Source organism: Haliotis asinina, chromosome 5 (assembly GCF_037392515.1).
Source record: "Haliotis asinina isolate JCU_RB_2024 chromosome 5, JCU_Hal_asi_v2, whole genome shotgun sequence".
In the NCBI taxonomy this organism is placed as follows: domain Eukaryota; kingdom Metazoa; phylum Mollusca; class Gastropoda; order Lepetellida; family Haliotidae; genus Haliotis; species Haliotis asinina.
The window spans coordinates 12,695,587-12,719,654 of NC_090284.1; the positions used below are offsets into that span (position 1 = coordinate 12,695,587).

General features: G+C 41.7%; 1 protein-coding gene across 2 annotated transcripts in view; it reads left to right on the forward strand.

Annotated features, from left to right (window-relative positions):
* Positions 1–15,726, forward strand: part of LOC137283722 (uncharacterized) — a 36,232-nt gene extending 20,506 nt beyond the window's left edge. The window contains exons 3-6 of one of the 2 annotated variants that reach the window (XM_067815388.1): positions 1,193–1,350; positions 3,980–4,294; positions 14,476–14,677; positions 15,618–15,726. In XM_067815388.1, the coding sequence (XP_067671489.1) occupies positions 1,224–1,350; positions 3,980–4,294; positions 14,476–14,677; positions 15,618–15,639 (666 nt within the window). In that variant the 5' untranslated portion in view covers positions 1,193–1,223 and the 3' untranslated portion in view covers positions 15,640–15,726. Of the gene's footprint in view, positions 1–1,192; positions 1,351–3,979; positions 4,295–14,475; positions 14,765–15,617 lie in introns of those variants that run through there. The other variant, XM_067815389.1, reaches the window with a different exon arrangement.
* Positions 15,727–24,068: the final 8,342 nt, after the last annotated feature.

Genomic DNA, 24,068 nt, shown 5'->3' on the forward strand with positions numbered 1-24,068 from the left:
CGCTTTGGTGCAGCATGTTGGTAGTCGGTACGAATGCTATGAGATCCCAAAAATAAGTCGTTCATGGTTGTTAAAGCTGTCTGAAAGGCCTTACCACGTATGATGCTACACATTGTGCTTTGTCACGCCCCTTTCAATGAAATGCCGAAAGTAGGAAACATTGGAAAACAATCGCCCGATATGTTATTCCAGCGCAAGAGATACATGCTATGAATTCTCCTTAAGTGAAGCAAGGATCAACTAGAAAATGACAGTCTACTGGCGACGTAATGTTGAACAAAGAAAACAATAAAATCAGACACTTGAGTGGAATAAACAACTGGACTAAATACAACCGTATAATTAGTTTTATAGAATTGACTGAAATGGTAAATTGGTAACTAAAAATGGCATGCTATAAGTCGAAGATATATATTCTTGAAATGAGGTACAGGTTATAGAGAGAGACATGTTTGACTTGCCATACGTGTGAAGGTCTGAAGATGCCAGAATATCCAAAATGCTGTTATTCTAGAGATAACGTAGAAAGGTCCCAGACGGGAAGCTGTAAACTATACGTTGTTGATGATTAAAACTGCCTGGTCCAGACTACAGTATATACAAATCAACACTATATAGTTGGAATATTGCCGACTGCGGCGTTAAACAACAAGCACAGGGTAAGGAAACACGCAGTCTGCACTAAAACAGTTCTCTGGTGTGCGTTAGGCTGAACCGAGAAGATCAGGGTTGGAGTTGATCTTGAGCAACCCATGCTTACTGTAAGATGCGATTTACGAGTGGTTAGGCAAACTGATATGGTGGACACACATCGTCATATCACAGTGGCGTAGATCGATGTTAATGCTGTTGATCACTGGATTGTCTGTTCCAGACTCGATTATTTACAGATCGCAGCCATACAGCTGGAGTATTGCTTACTTCGGCGTTAAAATTAAAAATTGAAACTAACCAACCAATCCTATTGCAGACCCCATATGTACCATAATTACATAACTACGTCACTGACTGGTTGTAGATACTAACGTGCCATTGCTGGCAGTTTGATGCAATCATTTTACCGAATATTACTCATGTTACTTGTAATGCTAAGTTTAGTCAAAGTGAAAACATTCAATTTACCTTTGACTGAGCATGAAACGCATATCATGGTCATCTACATTATATTCAGCTTGTATGTCGTATGTTTCAGATGACAGAGATGCGTAAAGAGCCCCCTTGAAATGGATCTGATCGACTATATTTCTCAGATCCGCGCATGCGTAGTGGAGAAATTCTCATCCTCCCCGTCCAGAGATGTTCGAAGGGAGACAACCGCTGGTGGTGACAGGCGTGATTCCGAAACTGCATGTAAGTTCTGGGAATCTGGGGGTATGTTTAAATTACAAGCCACGACGTAGATACGGGTAAGAATTGACGTCAGTAACATATGCTTGGTCGAACGCCGTCGTATCCCAAGTACGTACATTCATGCTCACGATATCTATGGATAGGTCAGGCGAACTCATTCACTCGACTGTTAGTGAGTGGAGCGTTGAAAAGCAACCAATACCGTTTCAGCATACATACATATTACATCCCCACCCCAACCAACCAACCAACCAACCAACCAAAACACACACACACACACACACACACACACACACACACACACACACACACACACACACACACACACACACACACACACACACACACACAAAATCCCCGTATAATCTGCATGTAGAAAAATCTGAAAGCATGACTTTGACTTTGTGACCGTGCCATCAAAAAATGAGACTCTCAATAGTCAATACTACTGTGGATGACTGTATGTTTTTGGATACACATGTCCCAATACCTGTGTGAATTTTTATTGCGCTATTATCATTACTTTTTGCGTAATTACAGATATTAAAGCATCACTGATAACACTGGATTTTCACTTTTCGCGTCCCAGTGTACATCCCCACCCCAACCAACCAAACGAACAACGAACTGATTCAAAATACTGTTAGAACCTTTATGTTCTCATCTGAGGCTCAGACATTTGGCGAGAAGGGTAGTTTGTTAATGCATAAAATACGACACGACTGTTTTCGTTCAGTATTTTACATTTGTTATATAAGGACAAAATACCGAAATAAGACCGACAGTAAATTTTATCGCGATGATTAATTTTGTGTTATAATTCTTTTGTTTTGTTCAGTGGTAACACGCATGCTTTTGCTTCTATCGCACAATATTTACAATACTTGTTTTACAGAACTATGATCACCCATTCCTGTCATTGTAAGAGTCATTCAATGTAAGGTTACACTCTGTAATCAGCATTACATTCATTTCATCCTGTTATGGTAGAAATATCTGTCTTTTCGCTGGGCTGTTTCCATAATGCTCTTGCACTAGTTGTAAATCTCCTTATATTTGATGGGCGACTTTGGTGTCTAAATGTTTGCGTCTCTGAGTCTACGCGTCCCAGAGCTCCCCGTTGATCAAATCTCGAAGAGCAATGACTGTAGTGCAATCAGCCAATCACCGCGCTAACAGATAGTTATCCGAGGCTGTCAGTGATGCATACGTATGTTCCGACTGGCCCATGAGCCATGTGAATCCACAACTGTGTGAACGTCTTAAACCCATGGTTCCTCGCTCGGGGCATGTCAATAAGAGTTTAATCTCCCATTGACCTTCCGTGTGATTGTCTTGTTTTCGATTGTCCCGAATTAATCAGACGGTTTAATTGAGTCATAAACCGGTCGTTCGTTGACAGTTGTAGGATTGTAACGACATCGGCCACGATTATGATATTTCTTAGTTGTCCTATAAACATTGCCATATGCCGTGGTTATTAATTGTCCTCTTATTGAAATTTACCACTCCTAACCGATGTGACGTCACAGAGTCTGTTCACGATATATAAAGAAAAATCGCCCATCACATCACAGTCGGGAAGTTGATATCCAACCGTCCCGATCCGATTCGAGATATAGAAGTTTGCTGTTGACATTCAGAATGAGCGAGGATTCTAAAGCGTTGCGGGTGGGGTGGACGAACTGTGAAGGGATGATGTAATCAGATCCGTTTACAAAAAGGACCTCTCGTCAGAACTTAGGACAGAGTAAGGGTCATTGTGGCTGCGGAATCTAGGGGCGCTCACATGACCACTACCCAAGGCGTTACCGACGTCCATGTCTGCGCCGCTGTCTGATATTGGTTATTCTATTTCCAATACCTCCTCTCCCAGCTCTCAAACAAGATGTCTTCGTACACTTAAATGCCAAACAACGGTCTCCATATTGATTCCCATCTACCTACAGACGTCGTTGTACCATTCCAGGACTTTCTGGGATGGCCCTGTATGTCTGCGTGGGAAGCCCCTCACTAAACATAGCTCGGTTCGCTCCGTATCAGAACTCTGCTTTGTTTTTAATGGAACTGTTATGACCAATTTCATGCACGACGTACAAGAATAGACAGTTGAACACAGTTTCAGTTACATTTTGTACCTAGGCCTGTGTGTGCCATGGTGGTTTGGGATGATGACAGTCTGTAACCGAGACGACTGATTGACTGTTGATGATGTACGGGGCTTGATGTGAAGGCCGCGCCGAGATAACCATCTATATTTCACTGAAAATATCCGCTCTGTGACTTACCCTTGGTGCTTTACTGTAAGACTAACTATCAATTACCTCCCAAATCGACCTCATTGCGTCCTCTGTTTCTCCGCAAATGAAATCTGTGAAGAGAAGAAGAGAGCGACAGGGAATTAGTTTTAATACTAACCATCTGATCGTTGACAGCGTTGACGCTCACCTTACGACGGAGTCTCGGATTGTCGTCTGCTTCACAAAGGACACAGTGATTGTCTTCCACTAATTAATGTTAACGTTGGGAGTATATCTTAAGGCTGCCGTAGAGAACATATACTATGGGACGGGGACAAACAGATGTGTGATAATGAGTTTGTCTTCCTTGTTTCTCGCGGCATCTGTAGCAGATAGAACGTCCAGGGACGAAGCAAGGCGGGAGAATGAGCAGTTGTCTGCCGAGGTTGAAGGCGCTCAGAGAGAGTACAAGAAGCTAAAGCAGGTCGTGGAACACCTGACCAGGGATTACGAAGCATCTAAGGACTTCGACCCTTTACGGAGGTACAAGAAGATGAAGGGGATGGTGAAACGTACTGTCCTTCATCTTCGGCTGGACCCCGACCAGCAGGGATCCTCCCAAGGGATTGTAGGACTGGTGCAGGGATGCAAGGACTACACCCTGCAGCTCGAGGGCGCTAAGAGACGTGGTGAGAGAACTAACAGTGAGTACACACTTCCCCTTCTCTTTAAATACTTCCCTACCCGTGAAGATGGGTTAGAATTGGTCTTCAGTAACCAATGCTTGTCGTAAGAGGCGACTCATGGGAACGGGTGGTCAGGCTCGCAGAGATGGTTGACACATGTCATGGTATCCCATTTGCGTAGATTGATGCTCATGATGTTGATCACTAGATTGTCTGGTCCATTTTTTCCAGACCGCAGCCATATACCTGGAATATTGTTGAGTGCGGCTTAAAACTCAACTCACCCATTCAAAGGCTTCACACTCTGACGCTCAACACACATAATAGATAGACTCTTTATTTACCTAAAGGAGACAAATACATTGTATCAGAAATACGATTATATATATTGCTTGACAAGTATTGCATGGGCCCCGACCTGACAAATGACCTCAATTCCATATATGGGAACGGTCTCCAGAACATTCCATTTGAAACAAGAGGGAAACAGGTTGTCGTCTAAAATGAAAAGTTCAGTTTCCTCGTGCGAATCGTGTCGTCATAGTGATTTGCTGAACGGGACACGTGTTAAACAGTAGGAGTATTGATTTCACGCCAGTGTCAGCATGTATTGCACGTGCGTAACCGCCAATCGACCTGTAGCAACCAAGTGTAATCGTCCAGATTACTTGCCCCGCCTGCTTGTCACAAACGCGTTCAATGCGCTGGCTCATCTAATCCGTGCAAAGCAGTAGTATATTAAACTTATCGTCCTCACAAACTGAAATGTGCATACGGTCGATATGTCAATCAATTTCGACAGTGTCAACGTCAACACTCGACAGTTACATCAACATGCGATAAGTTCAGAATATTGTTTTGACGAAGCTGATAGACCAGAAGATTACTGTAAATATTTGAAATATTTATTGACAAAGCAAGATGGGTATTATTTTGGGGATACTTTAGAAGTTCTTGTAGATAATTCAATTCAGAAAGAAGTAGGAATGAATATGTAGGATTTTTTCTAAGTCCATGTATTAATTACTAATTCACAACGATTGTTCTTTTGAGCTCTTTCTCTGAGTAATATTATTATGTAAAACTGTGGACAATGAAATATATTTAGACATTGGGTCATAGTATCTTGACCGGAAGTAACAGAGCAACGTATTACAGAAACGTCAGTCATACTGATGATACTGATAATTGTCACATGATGACGGCTGCTTTCTCATAAAGTGGTATATTTACAAGAGATCTTTTGAAGTCTGGTGCACCATGAAGATCAAGCTTGCTCCAGCTCCGGCCTCGGCCCGGTTTCATCCACGCCTTGATACCATCATTAAATGGTATAAAAATTACGTCACTTAACTGGTTTCTTTGGGTAGCATGTGCTGAAAATATTATAGAATCAGGGACGTAGCTACAGCGTAGCACAAAAACACGTGCATGCTTACACTTTAGAATTGGAAACAAAACATTTGTGATTGATGATGTTGAAAAAACTTACATTCAACTTGTTGTCATGTTTCCTGGACGGTTCCTGGTTCAGTGCCGTTGAATCCGACCTCAATAGTAGTAAGGTGTTTCGGGGATGTTTATAGATAAAACATGTCTTTGTCTACTCTGTGCAATAAATTATGTCTGAAAACAGGCTTGTACCTCAGTCCAAATTCGCTTAGTCTATAGACATCGATTACCTATTACTGTTTTACCCCTTAAGTATTGTATCTTTTTTCATGTGCATAAACGTGTAAGAAATCGGCAAAATGTTCACCTACATTTGAAAGTTACTTTGTTTACCAACCCAGATTCTACCTGACAATCGTACCCAATGTTCTGCTGGTGTTTACATTTACAGAAATTGTCCTTAGATTTACATCGTCAGTGTCTGATTGAGTCTGGTCCGCTAGAGTGGAGTTTATTTTCATGGTAGGCATATTTTGCTTTGTTATTTACACTGACCCAAAAAAGAAACGCATAGCTGAAATCTCATTTTTAAAGTAGATTTTTTCGGAAAATATGGAATGGAATGACAATTAATGTAAATATTAAGTGTTTTTATAGTCAATACAACCAAAACAGACAAACAAACACAATCTCTGGTGATTATTCGCCACACCACAGCACCTTGAAAACGCTTTGTATAATCTGCACGTGGGAAAATCTGAAAGCATTATGCACGTGCAAATGCAGGATCTCAATCTTGATTATGATGGCTATAAAAGGGGACAGGTCCTGTTGCGATTCATTCTTCGAATTTCTTTCTATGCGACGCGAAAAATGCCAAGGTTAAAAGAAGAAAACAGAAATAGAGCCATTGGACGTCTGGAAGCTGGGGAAAGTCAGTCATCAGTTGCCAGACGTCTGAATGTGAGGCAGAGCACGATTTCCCGTCTCTGGCAACGATACACGCAACACAACTCGACCAGAGACCGTCCAAGGAGTGGGAGACCAAGGGTGACAACTCCAGCACAAGACCGCTACATCCGGGTGCTTCATCTGCGTAATCGGGCCGTCACTGCTACGTATACCGCTGATCACGTTCCTGGGCTGCGTAGAGTCTCTCCACAAACCATCAGGAATCGCCTAAGAGAGCATGGAATTCGACCTATGCGACCTCATGCAGGACCTGTTCTGCATCCCCATCACCGTCGTGCACGTCTTCAGTGGTGCAGGAACGTTCGGGCATGGAACCTCTTGAATTGGAGGAGGATCTGGTTCAGCGATGAGTCACGTTTTCTGCTGTACAGACATGATGGAAGGATGCGTGTTTACAGACGTCGAAATGAGAGATATGCTCGACAGTGCGTTCGTGAGGTCAACAGACACGGTGGTGGAGGTGTAATGATGTGGGGAAGCATATCTATGAACGGCAGGACACAGTTGGTGCATGTGCAAGGGAATCTCAATGCTGTACGCTACCGGGATGAAATTCTGAACCGTCATGTTGTTCCTACAATTGACGCTAGAAGGGAAATTTTCCAGCACGACAATGCAAGACCGCACACAGCACGCATTACCACGGATTTCCTTGCCAACAACAACATTACAGTTCTTCCATGGCCCTCAAAATCGCCGGATTTGAACCCAATTGAACATTTATGGGACCAATTGGGTAAACGGTTACGACGTCGACAGACGCAGCCACAGACACGTCTACAGTTGGTGAATGCGTTGCGAGATGAGTGGAGAAGAATCCCACAAAGGCGGATACGACGTCTTATACAGTCAATGCCCAGGCGATGCAGAGCAGTGATTGATGCCCGTGGTGGTCACACCAGATACTGACTTTCTCACTATGCCATGGAAAATAGAGACGCTTAATACCACTGTGAATGATTGTATATGTCTTGACACACATTTGTTAATACCCGTGTGAATTATCATTGCTCAAGTTCCATTACTTTTTGTGCAATTTAAGTTAATAAATCATCTCTCATAACATTGGATTTTCACCTATGCGTTTCTTTTTTGGGCCAGTGTATGTTTGTCTTAACTGATTCTCGTCTGCGGAAGAATGTTTTACTTTTAGATAGGCTACAGTCTCCCTATTTTCAAAATGTTTCATCAGTTGTACTTACACCCTGTATTTTCCTGGCTACGCGCCTGATGATTGTGACTGGCATCGCGTGTGATGGAGGGCGGTGACTTTCATCCGGTATATATTGCTTAGTGTTACCTGCAAGGGCTAAGTCATTTGGCTTACCAAAGTGTAAACACTAAGATTCTTTCAAATGATCAATATGCCCGGTATCCCTATATATTCCTGAATCTATGGAAAATTAGCTTCATATTTCTTCATTTATACATTACAAACATCATCGAAAATACTTTGAACACACTTTTTGACGAAAATTATGTCCGATGAAATTCTGTATTGATTTGCACCATATTTTACCGTGTTGTTTCAAGTGAAATTTTGACTTGCCTTTCCATGTATTTGTGACACGAGCCATAACACCCCCACCCCAACTCACCCTGGTTTCGCTATTTGACAGTGTTTTCATAATGAAATAGGTGCAGTCGAAGAACATTGATTTCAGATATGCATGTGCTACGATTAAGGTGAGCGATATGTGTACCTGTCATAAAGCAAATATCAAGTTTCAGAAATACTGGTCTGACAGTTCGATAGTTTGAAAAATCAATTTTTTGTTGTAAATAAGCAAATATGGGACCTGCTCAACTGACAACTGCTCATAGATGGCACGTTATTGGTATAAAGATGCCTGGAATGTCACCGAGGGTATTGTAAGTGAAGGGGCGGTGGGGTGGCCTAGCGGGTAACGCGTTCGCTAATCACGCCGAAAACCCGGGTTCGATGCCCCACATGGATGCAATGTGTGGAGCTCATTTCTGGTGTTCCCTGCCGTGATGTTACGAGATTGTTGCTAAAAACGGCGTAAAACTAACTTCACTTACTCACAATTATAATCGGGCGATCGGGTAGCCCAGTGGTTAAGGCTTTCGTTCGTCATGCGAAGGCCCATCGTTCGATTCCCCTTATGGGCACAATATATGAAATATATTGCTGGTGTCCCCCGCCTTGATAATACTGGAATGTTGCTAAAAGCGGCGAAAAACCCAAGTCACTCACTCACTCCAAGGGTAACAACTCCTAGGGAGGATACAGCCGTTCTGGGCCATAAGACCGCATTCGTTCATGTCACGTGGTAGGTTAAAAAAGTGGCTTCCATATCATCGTTTGTCCAAAAGAACGGTCTGAAATTGCCTAAGGTCGGCCCGGTATAGATCAGCCGGGTATCAGACATGCGTTTATTTATCCACAGAGCATAAGGCAGTAGCTTGTGGTATCAAGCTCAACCATCACTGGAATTTGAGGTGTGGGGAACTTATTTTCTTTTTGTTCATGACTCATTGAAGTGTTTGGCGCCGTAGAAATACTGCATATGCACAACAGAATGTTTATTGAAGGAAGTACAGTTTGGCGGGAGTTCAATGACCGTGTAGTGTTTCCTCTCACATCACCATGAAGTTGACCGTGTGGCGATCAGACAAAAACAGAATGGGCAGCGGTGCATTACTAACATTCTAGTCGTGTCGTTGTACCACATTTAGATGACCATCCTCTAAATACGACCCCAGTCTTCATTGACGCCAATGTTAGGTCACATCGTCAACATGCTGTTTGTGATGTCATACGTCAGGAAACGGTAGCAGCTCTACCTTGGCCAGCATGGAATCCAGATTTCAATCCAAGAGAGCCTTTTGGGACATTATGTGTCGCAGAGTATGTCAGAGACATTCCCGAGTGACATACTGGAACAAACCCTCCATAAAATGGAACGTAACGTTAAATACAGTGTCTGATATATTCAATGACATACAGCGTCATGAATGTTATAGCAGTTGGCGGAGGATATCAGATATTGACGTTATGTTCGGTTATTGATGCTGTTATGATGTCTTTAGTAAAGCAGCACGACCATAGTTGTCAGCATGCAAAATGAGTCACTTTTTTCCATGTTTGCCTCTGAATGAAATACACAGGTATCCATCCAGATGGTAAGCTAAACTAAGGTTTGAATAAATTCCTTTGTTTAGGTAAGATATTGATACTATGAAAACTATATTAGGATTTTTGCAATACATTTTTCAGTGTGTATAATACTGCAAGCACAGTCATATGCTTCAGTGAGTATCTCCCTTTCATTTACCAACACATAATAGGGCAGTGATAACATTTTACTTGGAAGAAAGGTCACGCCCTCCTGGTATACGTTATACCAATATTAATGAAAGATAAGGAACAGAGGCAGTCCTTCACACATGACGTAATCTGAAACGAAGGCTTACAGCAGAGCCATGTAAGTAGAAAGGGTAACTCGGAAGTAGAATGGACGGTTGACGTGACAAAATGTGCCATCACTATGGCATAGTCTATATATACGTACATGCATTTCGACTGTACAAAGATATTCAAAACGCTTTGTAATTTGTTTTAAGTTTTGAAAACATATAATTATCATACCCATTCGTCATCCGTCATCCATCCATCTGTCATCCATCCATCCATCCACCCATCTATTCATCTACCAAGCATCCACCCACCCATCCATCCATACAGACAGACAGACAGACAGACAGACAGACAGACAGACAGACAGACAGACACACACACACACACACACATACATACACACACAGAGGACAAAAAGCCTGCCTCGCAATTATTTTAATGTGAATGTGAATTATCAAAGCCGGCAGCATTGGCACGTGTTGCAGCGAAATGTATTCCAGAATTATTCTGTCCTTGTTCTTGTATCATGTTTTGTCCACTCGGATTAATACCCCTCACATTAATAACCACATTCTTACTTCTTCAAATGACCCTTTATCCTTACTGGTGCACCAATTACTACAGCATCGATTGGGAGAATAGAATTCTAATAGAATTATTATTCAAAGTTCTAAACATATAAAAAAACCCCATGAAAATGACTGTTGAATTAGAGATTTGGCCTCACGCTGGCGTTAAAAGAGGAATTATTTTCTTTGTATAACTAAATGCCAAAGTTTCGGTTTATGAATATTTTATAGGCTGGAATTAAATTACTTGACATGGAATGCATGAACTTAACAATGCATTGAACAGCGCGTGGGATGATATTGGCTTTCGGCGCATTGTTCGTGGTCGTGTCAAACTGGCTCAGTTAGGGGGGGGGTTCTGTGTATTCTCGATATTACGCTGTTGTTAAGCCCTTTGTACTTTATGACTGCCACTCTGGGGTGAAACCGTGAACCGTGTTATCTAAGGCCACAGACAGCCATGCCTCAGTCAATGCAGAGACCCATTAAGAACACAGTTACTTCACATTTCATGTCATACTCTGATGACGCTCCTATCGAATTAATTATACTGCAACCTTGGCTGTTAGATCAATACTTGTAACGTGGTTCTCCTATATCATTATACAGAATGAATAGTTTGGTTTAAATAATATCCTTGTAAGTATTAATTTATCATAAGTTTTTTTTAAAAAAAGAGTTTTCAATTTATGCCTTGTGGGTGATTGGACCAATGTTCCATCGGGGGATGCCAGCAATGAGCTTCCCACAGTGAAGCCATTTAGGGACTTGAACCCTGGTGAACGCTTTAATCTCTTGGGTACCCCTCCGCATGAACAACGCATGGTATCTTCAAATGTTTAGGGCAACTATCAACTTTTTATTAATGATAGGACAAAACGGGTGGTACCTCGAAATTCATGGGTTGTCCTAAGTGTATTTGCAGAGTTAATCCCTTTGACGAGTTTTAAGCCCATGGCATTGGTTCGAATCTCAGATGTCCCTTATTACGTTTCTGTGTTCGTGAGCACCACATCAGTTCCTGTAGGTTTCACAGTAAACGTCAAAGACCTGATTCACCTCTGACTTTAGTCTCACAGTAAAGCTGACTTACCGTGACACAGCTGAACATACTGTTCAAGGCGGACTTAGACACAGTCCATTCATTCAACCCAGCTCCTACTGAATACCCATGGTGGAAACTCTAGAAGCTTTGCCGTTTTGATTAACGTGGAACGGATCCTATTAGTTCTTCATTGTGTAGCATAACACTTCAATTTCATAATGCTGCCTACGTGGGCGAAATGTCTTGTTCCTTTGCAACCCGTTTTTTTTATTCCCATGGGTGGCAATTTATGGTAAACTCTTATTATTATGGCAAGAATAAAGGAGTCGTTAAGTCCTCACTCACTCACTCACTCACTCACTTACTCACTCACTCACTCAGCACTAGACCTGAGTCACGGGGTGCAGTTACTGCAATCACTTGCATGAATTGTACATTTTGCACGCTATTGCGGTCAGGCAGCGTGGTGCACTCAATGGCCGCACATGGCTGCATCTGCGTCTCATCAATATATGGCGAAAACAACAATGAACACGTAATAAGCAATCTAGTTCAACCACAGGATCCAATCTGAAAGTGCCATTGAAGTGGAAAGGTTGAGACGCCCACTTCATCTTGAAGACATTGTTCCTGAAGCGACCAAATTGATCGAATCCTGCAGCATACAGACTTCCAAGTCGAGAGACGATAGAAAGTTTCATGACACACTCCCATAACGTGCAACAATGCATATTTTGTAACCAAACGAAAATTCAATAAGCCTTATTTTGAATAAAGACATATTTAACTACTAGTCCAGTCTTACTGATCATTATCTAAACTGATATAATGATTTTAAATAAAACAAAATAATATTAACAAACTGAAAGTGTTTTAAGGTATTGTACAATAAACGAGGTGTGTCCATCTTTACGTCCCGCCCACATCAGCAACACACGTGTGCTCTAGGCAACAACAGCAGTTGGTATATTGATTTTATTCTCCGTTGCTGAAATGTCCTTGATGAGTTCATTAACGGACAACCCCACCTTAACCTACAGCGTGGGCAGTTGGGTAGCCTGTAGCTTTGTGTCCGCTCTTCCCGCCTAAGGTTCGGGTTCGATTTCCCTCAAGAGTACACCGTTTTGAGCCTATTTCTGGCGTCATCCGCCGTCATATTATTGGAAAACTACTTTAAACAATGCTCACGACCACCGCCATTATATTCTAACTCATAGGCTGTAGCGTGTATCGCGCCGCCTACATATGTTGATGTTTTCCAATACTTCAGTAGCAATTCTACCTTGCCACGTTAGTGAGTGAGTGAGAATATGTGTATTTATATAGAGTGAATGTTATACATAAAGCGTACTCAAAACGCTACAATATTACGACGATATTATACACAGATATGTTATCGTTTGTATAATCACTGGACAGTGTTATTCAACCACAAACAAAACTGTCGGAATCGAGATTTCCAACTGTGTCCACCTGTCTGTGCTTGGTAACTAGGTAACATATGTGACCATCCCTTAGGGACTCTGATTTAATTATTTGTGCGACATCCTGGGCTTTTACGTCTATCACTATCACAGATCAGTGCTAATTATCCATCACCTTTGCTATCAGTCACCCGCTGCCATTCAGTGCCTATTACCTATGAGTACTCATTAAGCCTTGATGTACTCCAAGTTTTCATTTGTCAGTTGCAGTACCATTCAATGCCAGGTCTCTCCAGGCTTCCCGTTAGGTGTCCATCTTTGTTATCTTATCATCTTCGTGGCAGTCAACTTGGATATGCGCGCGGATAGGTAACCTAGTTGTTCAAGCGTTCGCTCGTCACGGAAAGACCAGGTTCTATTCCCCTTATGGGAACGATGCGTGAAGGTCATTTCTGGTGTCCCTCGCCGTCACTTGCAGGAATATTGCTAAATGCGGCGTAAAGCCATACTCACTCACATGTATATGTGTGAGGTCTCTGTCTTCCAGTCTTCATTCACATGCGGTACTAACGTAATACAAATGACGTGTTCCTCCAATCTCAGAGGCTTGCATCCGTGAATTTAAATCACCTCTAATTGCAATTTAAAGAAGTAATAACCATGACACTTTCGACTGAGATCTAGTGATCTATGTTCAGTATGCGATATCACGCACTATGATTTCACCCACTAGCATTCGGTTCACTAGCATATATGATAATAGGTAGTTATTTTCTGTACTCTACTGTCCAGTGTATGAGAACACCCACTAGCATTCGGTTCTCTACTGTTCGGTATATGATATCACTCACTTCCCTTCTGTACTCTACTGTCCAGTATTATAGATCACCCACTAGCATTCGGTTCTCTAGTGCCTTGCAGTATATGATATCACCCACTAGCATTCGGTTCTCTACTGCCTTGTAGTATATGATATCACCTACTAGCATTCGGTTCTCTACTGCCTTGTAGTATATGATATCACCCACTACCATTCTGTTCTCTAGTGCCTAGTAGTATATGATATCACCCACCAGCATTCGGTTCTCTACTGCCTTACAGTATATGATATCACCCACTAGCATTCTGTTCTCTACTGCCTAGTAGTATATGATATTACCCACTACCATTCTGTTCTCTACTGCCTTGTAGTATATGATATCACCCACTACCATTCGGTTCTCTAGTGCCTTGTAGTAAATGATATCACCCACTACCATTCTGTTCTCTGCTGCTGTGTGGTATATGATATCACCCACTACCATTCGGTTTTATACTGCCTAGTAGTTACTGTATATGATATCACCCACTGGCATTCTGTACTCTACTGCTCAGCGTATGATATCACCAGCTCATGTATGTTGTTTTTCTTACAGAGATGAGAAAGGAGGACATCATGTCTGAGAACGAGAAGCTCCAGGAACAGAAGAAGGAGCTGAAGCGAAAGTGTTCCATTATCCGAGATCTTGTGCTGAAGCTTGAACGCAACTACGAACACTCCAAGCGCTTCATGATGGCGCAGAGATATGGCATGATCAAAGATATGATCAAAACAGTCATCCATGATAAACTCATACAGTGAGAGTTATTCCCTTTACATTTGTACAGCTTTTCCCCGTGCTGTTTGGGATGCTGGTTGAGTAATGTGAGTGGCTAACATTTTCAAGGACCCGAAAACTAAATCCAGACAATGCTATGTGAACATGTGCTTGTGCAGACACCGTGAAAAACCCGACAATGTGTGATCTGAAGTTAGCTGAAACACATATTCACAAGTGGCTATTGTCATCCGCTGTGATTAGCATGTTAAACGTCGACATGTGTACCAACACCGTATGTCATAGTGGTGTGATCATATAGATGTAAACCAACTCATTTATTTAGTAATGGATCACACGTGTTAGGAACGTCAAATTTCAAAGGTCCGTGGCATTTTTTAAAACATAAACAGGAGTCCAATAAGCTAACGTCAGCTCTACTTGTGCTGACGTACGCGTGTTATAAAAGCAAGTGTTTGCGTCCATGTGCTACCAGAACATTCAACGTGTCACCAGAACATGGGTTCGTGCCCACGTTTCATTAGAGCATTGGCTTGTGCCCATGGGTCACCAGAGCATGGGTGTGTGTCCACGTGTCCCCAGAGCATTGGTTTGTGTCTGCGTATCATCAGAGCATTGGTTCATGCCCACCAGAGCATTCGACATGTCACCTCATGCCCATGTGGTTTGTGGCCACGTGTCACTAGGCATGGTTTTGTGCCCTGAGGAGGTGTATGTGCCCAAGTGTCTCTGCTGCAGAGAGACCAGGATAGCTATTCTCGAAACGTTCGTAGCTCCACGAACTTCTTAAGTCTTAAGCACATTCTTAACACTAAGGCTACGATCAGAGATAAGAATTCTTAGGGCTACGAACGTTTCGAGAAAATGGGCCCTGAACTTCTTATAAATATTCTGAAATTGTACGCCTTTTCACCATCACTACCACGTTGTTTGGTGATATACTCAGTGTTTTCTTTCAGTGTTTCGATGATACCCGGATAAGTGAAGTTCGTATCCATGGACAAACTGTGAATATGTTCCCAAATCTCCTGAAGATACGTGTCACCGAAAGATGCGTTTAAACATACGTACCACGAAAAGGAGACACCATCAGGACTATTAGTTGTTGATCCACTTGCATTCCCTCAGCTTCTGCCGAGAAATGAGTGCAAGTGCTCTACATGAGACCCTAATCTCGTGTTATTATGTGACCCCTTTGTTTTGCATGTACACATACACGGTATTTTTAGTTTTAAACTTTAAAAAGTCAATACCAAGAATCAATGATATGTATTCTTTACATATACTTAAAGATTTAGCGTTTCCATTTGTATATTTTTGTAACGTGTTTCGTGTCTGACTGGCTGCTTAAAGTTTACATCATTTGGAGTGCATGGGTGTGCATAGTGCAATGAGTGAGTAAGTGTGGATATTACTTAACTAATAACAAGTATGTTAGCGCTACTGCAGTTGATGGTTGGTCTTCAGCAACGCATGCTTGTCGTAAGAGGCGACTAATGGGATCGTGTGGTCAGGCTAGCTAACTTGGTGGACACGTCTTCGTATCGCAAATGCGTAGATCGATGCTCATGATGTTCATTACTGGATTGTCTGGTCCAGACTCGATTATTTACAGACCGCCACCATACACCTGGAATATTGCATGAAACAACAAGCTTCTACAAAGACAATTTTTAAAAGCTGCTTTCCAAAATATCAGCGATCATGTAGCCATTTCAGTTTGAATTTAAAGGTATAAACTAGCAATTGAATGAGTGAGGGTAGTATCTGTTTATATTTGGTGAGCAGTGTTAACATTTCGCGAGAGGAAGGCAAACAAGTTTTAAGTTGGTTCAGGTTTGAAACCATTAGTGTATTGTACATCTCAATATCCATAAGTACCTTCATGTTCTCCAAGTTTCTTCTCTCTGTTGAATGCATTGCATTGCTAAGAACTATTTTAGTTGCTGAATGCATTCTGTTGACAATAACGGAAATAATGTGGCTACCATTACACCGTCTGTTACAATGAAACCATGAACTTGATTAAATCCTTCTGTACAGAAATGTGTTCCGAGACAACACGGCAATAAAGACGGTGGTTCTAACTGCGTCGTTCATGATGTAGTTGTCTGGTGTACTGGAATATATATAATGTTGAATGTATTTCAGACTCTTTATCACTACTGTGTTTGAACTACGTTAATCAAACCCGTAATCGTCACTAGAATAGCATTACGATTGGATGAGGGACGGTGGTTAAGGCATTCGCTCGTCCCGGGTTTGATTCTCCGCATGGGTATAATGTGTGAAGCCCATTTCTGGTGTGCCCGTGATATTACATGCTAAATGGGGCGTAAAACGAAACTCACTCACTAAGGTTGGATGGTTGAGTGAATGTTGCTTTATACGTTGCATTTAGGAATAATGCAACTTTACTATCGCTGCCTGCAAACAATATTGTTGGTATAGACAAACCCAAAACGGTGCTAGGACGAAGATCCAAGTCGTTAGCCATGCGGGCGGGGCGGGGCGGGGCGGTAGCCTGGTATTTTATAGCGTTCGCTCTTCAAGCAGAAGACCCGGGTTCGACTCCTCACTTGAGTTCAATGTGTGGAGCCTATTTCTGGTGTTCCGACCGGTGATATTGCTGAAACAGTGCTTCAAAACGGAAAACTAGACGGCGTTTCTATCGGCCATGAGTCTGGAAAAGCAACGTAAATCCTTGAGCGAGATCGCGTGGAGTGAGTGGATTAATTCCTCTTGAAAACTGTAACACGGCAAATCATCTTAGCATCTCAGAACACTCCAAACTAAATTTGGGGAAGCGTTTTTGTCCTTTATGGATAAGCACATTTAAGGTGCCAGCAAACCAAACATTATGATAGGGACGAACATGGGATTCGAACCCATATGTACTGGAGAGTATAGCCAACTCCTGATACAACTGATATTTTCAATTCATTATTTATGGGGGCGTGTGCTTTTTATGAATGTTGATAATTTCCGTTATGGGATTACAGGCCGGGGCCCCATTTCACAAAACACTCGTAAGCCTAAGATCTCGTAAGTTTTCTCGTAGTCATTGTACCTCCGATAGTGCAATACAGGACCTACTGATGCTACGAGAAAAGTTACGAGATCTTAGGCTTACGAGAGTTTTGTGAAACGGGGCCCGGGATAGTCTTTGTAGAAAGCCTCCACGAGGCTCGTGGCTCCATCTATCTTTGCTGGCGATAGTTAAGGACGCTGTAATAGCAGCCCCTTTGTTGATATGCAAGGATATATTCGCTCATATTGGCCTTTCTGTGACAAATATGAATTATACCATGATTTGATGTGGAGTGGCCCTACTTCAAGCAACGTCTCTCAACGTGACAGGCTATTGATGTGATTGGTCGAGAAGCCAGGGAGAGATTGTGTCTTCCAGAAATGACTTTCTAAATCCCATGATCACCTTCACCCACTCAGAATGACATACATTCTTATCACGAAAAACAGATAAATTAGCATGTCACTTAAATTACCAACCTCGCCCACCGTAGTCTTCATCATCGTGAAAAATTTCCCATTTCCTGTTAAAAAGGCTATTGAACCTTAACGTCCAGTATCCATGGTAACGCGTGATGAAAATTGAAAATATATGCCCAAGAAAACGTATTGCCAATAAACATTGATTTATTTGATTTACTACCAATATCTTGCTGTGGAACAGGCACATACTGGGTTTATACGATACTGGTCAGTGTTTATTGTGACTTTAAGTAAGACGTATGGTTCTTGGCTATGCCGTGTGCTTTGTATTCTGATTGAGAAGATATTAATATGATCAGGTGACGGTCTGCTCATCAGATTACTGAGCTAGCGTCTGATTCATCTTGTATGTAGAAAGAGTAGGCAATAGTTCATTAATTATCCCAGACTGATGTGTTAATGTCTACAGGGAGCGTGGATCTACACGGCGCTGCAGACAGTGTGTTGTACCAGCTTATTTTACCCTCGTTAATATTTACTTAAAAATAGATGCATCACGGAGTCGACTGTGCTAATCGTTCCGTTGCCCAAACACAACCAAAATGACAGGGAGTGATGTTTTAAAGCCTGTTTAGTCGCCCGAGGTGCAGCAAAGGGTTGAGCAGGGTTGCTTCCCTTGTGCATGCCCAAAACTTGTGGTATATAGTTTTTTCGCATCTCGGGTGCGCCTATTATATTGTCAGATTTTCAGCACAATATCGTGCTCTGGGGGATCTCTAGAGTGATAAATGAATAAGACCAGCATCAGCTTTCTTCTCACAACCATAAAGAAGCCTGGAAACACGCCGTGACGTATTAGGTCCGGTCAGCTCTCACGCTTTTGGCTTGAGACTCACGCTTTTATCACTCACGTCACGCTCTAACGACGGAACTGATAAATCCCCTACCAAACTAGCCTCTTATGAAAATCACATAAAATCACATAAAGTAGTCTGAATACATTGCTTTCTGTGACCTCTGTGGGAAGGGAATTTGGAATCATGCGTTGGCTCCAATCAGGCTTCATGACCCGGCTCTTGAACTCTAGCCTGTCTCACAGTCCCTGAACCACATTATTTTCCCTACAGTCTAGCCCTCCATGCAGTGCTAAGGCTCTAAAAAGAAAGCAGTCTAGATTTCCCCCGGTCCTGAATCTCTTGTCAGCCTTGGGTTGCTTTTCAGTTTAAATAGGTTTGTTTGATACAATCAAAATGATATGTTCAGAGACTAAGCATTAGTCTTCTTGAAGTCTGGAAACTCAAGCTTTTGTCTCTAGCGGTTTTGGGTAATCTGCGTAATACTCTTCAAAACGGTGGTAAACCCAAGTACAACAGTTAGGAAGTTTTAGAAGGTCAATTAGGAAATGTGTTTGTGTGTTTGTGAGGACGCGTCGGTATGTATGTGTAACCGATAACTGGAATTTATCAGCGTTCCAAGCTGAGAATGTGGTCAGCTGATGTTATTTTGCTCTGTTGTTTCCTTCGCTATTATCGACGATTTTGTTGTTTTTTTTCCACCGCACTGAGCACTATTCCAGCTATATGATAGCGGTTTGTAAACATTCCAATTCCATCGACGCAGTGGGGACGCTTGACCACCCGACCCCGTTATTGGCGTCTTACGACATGCATGGACTACTGAAGACTATTTGTAACCCGGATCTTCATGGGTAAAAAGAGACGATTAGGTCAGCTTACCCAAGCCTCATGTACTACAGATGATGGTGCTTTCCGTTTGTTGGCTGGACTATGACGATATTTTGATGTAGAGAATTGTATTGTACCATATCGAGTAGGCCACAAGTGTGTAGTTGCTAGTCACGCGGCACAACATAACGATTTCCACAACCACGAACTGAGATTTCGAAGTCTGTAGTTCACCTGTAAACGGGCAAAGATTTCTCGTTACAAAAACAAAAAAATCTGAAACCTGAAAGTTCACTGGACGTCCGTTAGACAAGCATGATTTAGTTAGACGTCGTAGAAACGGAGGAATGGTAGTGAATGGTAGTTTGTAGTGAAAACATACCGATTTCACTTAATACAAAAAGGTAAATCGCATAAGTGAAATTAAGATTGCGAATCCTCATAATTTACCCTGGCCAAATGAACTCTTAAATGTCAAAATTTTGTTGAACTTAGTATAAGAGTTGTTTAACAAACGATCCTAGTTTCAAATCGCTATTATTGGTGTGTATTACATGGGGGTATGCACACTTAATGAGGCACCGTTAACATGTATAGGGTCGGTTTAAGTTAACGCTTGTCATGTATCACACTTGTGTTTGTTTCATTGTTTCAACTACTGCGCTTGATTTATTTTTTGTTTATAGTGAAATTCGTCGGTATTTTATCACTGCAAACAGACTAATATCTCCATGCCGCATATGTCCTGAACACACTGAGGCTGAAGAAATCCAATCTAACGGTCAAAAACAGATTCTGAATATCTTTGGATTTTGAATTCTACCAAATTGATGTTTATCAGTTTCAGTTCAGTGAGGACTGAATCTATAGATACGTCTGCTGTAAAGCGGGTTAATTGTATCATCTGTAAAGACGCCTTATCACAAGTAATTTTAACAAGATTTCACTCACGGCCCATAGCTATATTCTTCAGCGTAAGTGAAAGTATTCGCCGCGACACGAATGATTTTATGAGCGAATCGTTTGATAAAACAGGCGCGTCTTCAAACATACAAGTATCCGTTCCATGCGTCAACTGTAACATGAATATAGGTCAATTTACCACCTACGCATTATGTAAACAAATTTAAGCAATTATATTTCTACTGCGCCACAGAAGACATATTTGCTGTAATGTATACATTGTGAGTGCGTGCGCGTGCGTCTATATCCGGAAGTTATCAAGATATTTTTAACACTATGTGAGCCTCAATATGAAATACAGCTCGCAACAATGACAGACACAGTTTTTTTCAAACATTCTCTGTGACAATCGCTTCCGATAAAATGTCACTTTGCTAATGCTCGGGAGGGGGGGGGGGTTGTAACATCCCTTGTCTTGGTACATTGGGTTTGTTCCTAACCAACGGTGAAGGTCATTGTTCGTAAACTATTAAATACTCTTAGATCAAGAACAGATTTCAGAAGAACTGGCCTTCACCAACCCATGCTTGCCGTATGAGGCGACTAAGGGGATCGGGTGGTTAGGCTCATCGACTTGGTTAGGTTGACACTTCAGCATATCCCAGTTGTGTCATCGATCCTCATGATGTTGATGACTGGATTGTCTGGCCCAGATCCGATTATGTACAGACCGTTGCCACATAACTGGAATAATCCTCAGAGCGGTGCTAAAGAAAACACCCACTAACCACTTTACAAACGGGTAGAACAGATCAACCACTACTAATCCATGCCAAATCGAAATAGATCTAAATTGAAAAATAGTCATTCCGAAACAAACAAAATTCACCAGACTCGATTATTTACAGACCACCCCCATAACAGAGCTGTTGTTTTAAACAGCAGAAATAAACAATCAAATAGTTACCTGCTTTCGATGTCACACACTTCTGTTGACTATTGTTTGATGCGGTGATACACAACATTAATTCATATCTGGGTCACATGACCTGGACATGGGATCGTAACAGGATTGAGTGAGTGAGTGACTTACAGCAAGATTCCAGTAATATCACTGGAGGAAGGGCTGAATGAAGAACAAAGCACAGGACTGTTGTATTTGATTGTATTGGTTCACAAACAACGGATATTCCAATAGAAGAGTGACAGCATCTCGTCGAAACATTCCAGGACAAAGTTTATTATCAATAGAAATTTACATTTTAATTAAACATTGTGTACTATAACAATTTCAAATGGATTTATAGACTCAGACCAAGGGATTAAATTGAAAAACCGTTTGAAATAGTCGTGAATTTAGAGCAGGTTTTACTGTAAGGGGTTGACATCCATACACTTCTTCGACATCAACTTCTCGTCAGTTCTGTCAACGACAGACACGTCCAGTTCACTGTCGTTTGGTTGTGTATAGGTGAGATGTTTTCCCGGACAGGGTTTCATATATAGATGCGTCCTCGAGATCTCCAGGGTATACGTTCCGATAAATCTAAACTATACCCTCGATGCATTTGCATCTGGGTCAGATGAATTTGTTACCTCCCTTGGATGGCTGTTTATCCAATCAGGTATCTACGCTGGGATGTTGAGCGTTCCAGTCACAACTTTCGTGGCAACACAAATCATGAGAGGGACTCTGAAGTAGGCAGAAGGAGATCTTGCAATTATTTTTTTTAAATTTCGGGCCTGAGTATTTGCCTGTATTTTTTCTCCCAAATCTGAGTCGCAACCGTTATCTTTGTTGATATTAGCAAACTCGGTTGCAACGGCGGCTTGGCTGATTGACTACGGTGAGAATGCGGAGCCAGCAAAGGGAGGTAATAACATTATCGGGCCGTATATACATTCCATGTATTATCGGAACGTATACCCTCGAGATATCGAGAATGATATAGACGCCCCAAACCTCCATATATCAGACGACTTTATAATATCTTGAACATTCGTGTTGTGGATAACATCCTTCTGACTTGAGGTCAAGATACGAGCCGTCGCCAATGTATACCATTCCAAAAAGAAACGCATAAACCAGAAATCTGTTGCGAAAATGTATTTTCAAACATGCATAACTCGTCCACAAACAGACTTTATTACATAAATGTTTGCATCAGGTTAGAAGAAGCAAATGTCTATACAAGTGGATAATTTTAGATAACGGAGACGCTGAGAGCCATTGTGACAACGTAGCACGGTCCGACGTTAGTAGTATAGTGTGGTCTATTTCCCGGAAAAGCGCCCTATGTTAAAATAATAGGCAGCTCCGCGGCACCAAACTGCTACCACTGGTCGTAATCTCTAAGGGTATACACGAACCAGATAAACATACACCCAAAAGGTAAACACCATTATTACCCACGTGGTACTTCTTAAAGGTGTGTCATAACACCTCCGAGTGACATTGACATTACTGGTACCACTTTCCTCACTCATTCCATTCATGATTTCCATTCACGTTTACACATCTGAGAGCATGTAAAACACCTCTATGGAATTAGATAAAATTTATTTCACTTAGTGTGGTTACTAGCATTATTTTCAATTCTATGATAACTCAAGTTTCTGTAATAAAAACGAAAATAAAACAATCTGTGAAAATACGTAAACAAATTCATCTAGTAGGCCTCTCATGAGTGTAAACAAATATGGCGTTGCCCGTAAAAGTTATTGATTTCGAGGTTGCAGGCTGTGTTTTCACACCCAATTTTCGGTAGACTCTTCAACATAAACATCGAATCTCGACAAGTGGGAATTCCAAGCCGAGATGAGAAGGCGTCACTGGCATCCTGCGCAAAGCGTCGCCGAATTAATTTACAGTAACTCGTCCTCCGATGAAGAACAATAAGCTCAAATATTTGAGACATACAGTTCCCAGTTATTCACATTCATCTTTGCTGTTGAGTTTGCCGCTCCTAATTACATGCTCCCTAGAATCTTCTTCTTTGTGAACACTTCTCAACATGACGACTAGTACGACAGTGATGGCCGACTGACGTTCAGGCAAGATTTAGTTCACGTAGTCAAGTTCAAAATATTTACACTTCACAAGTGTTTTGATGAATTACATTATTGCTTTTCAAAACAAATCCTCAACTGAAAAGAATAATTATTAAATTTGTTTATTTTCTCGTGATTTGGCGTCGTGTAGGAAATACATTGCCTCTACGCAGCGTACGTTTTCCTGGAGTGAAAGCGGTTGACATTCCAATCACCAATATGTGTTACATGGCTCTATATAGGAAGCAAAATACTGCTTTATTTTAACGATATTTTCATTTTTTAGAACGTGGGTAGTAAATAGGATACAAAACTCGT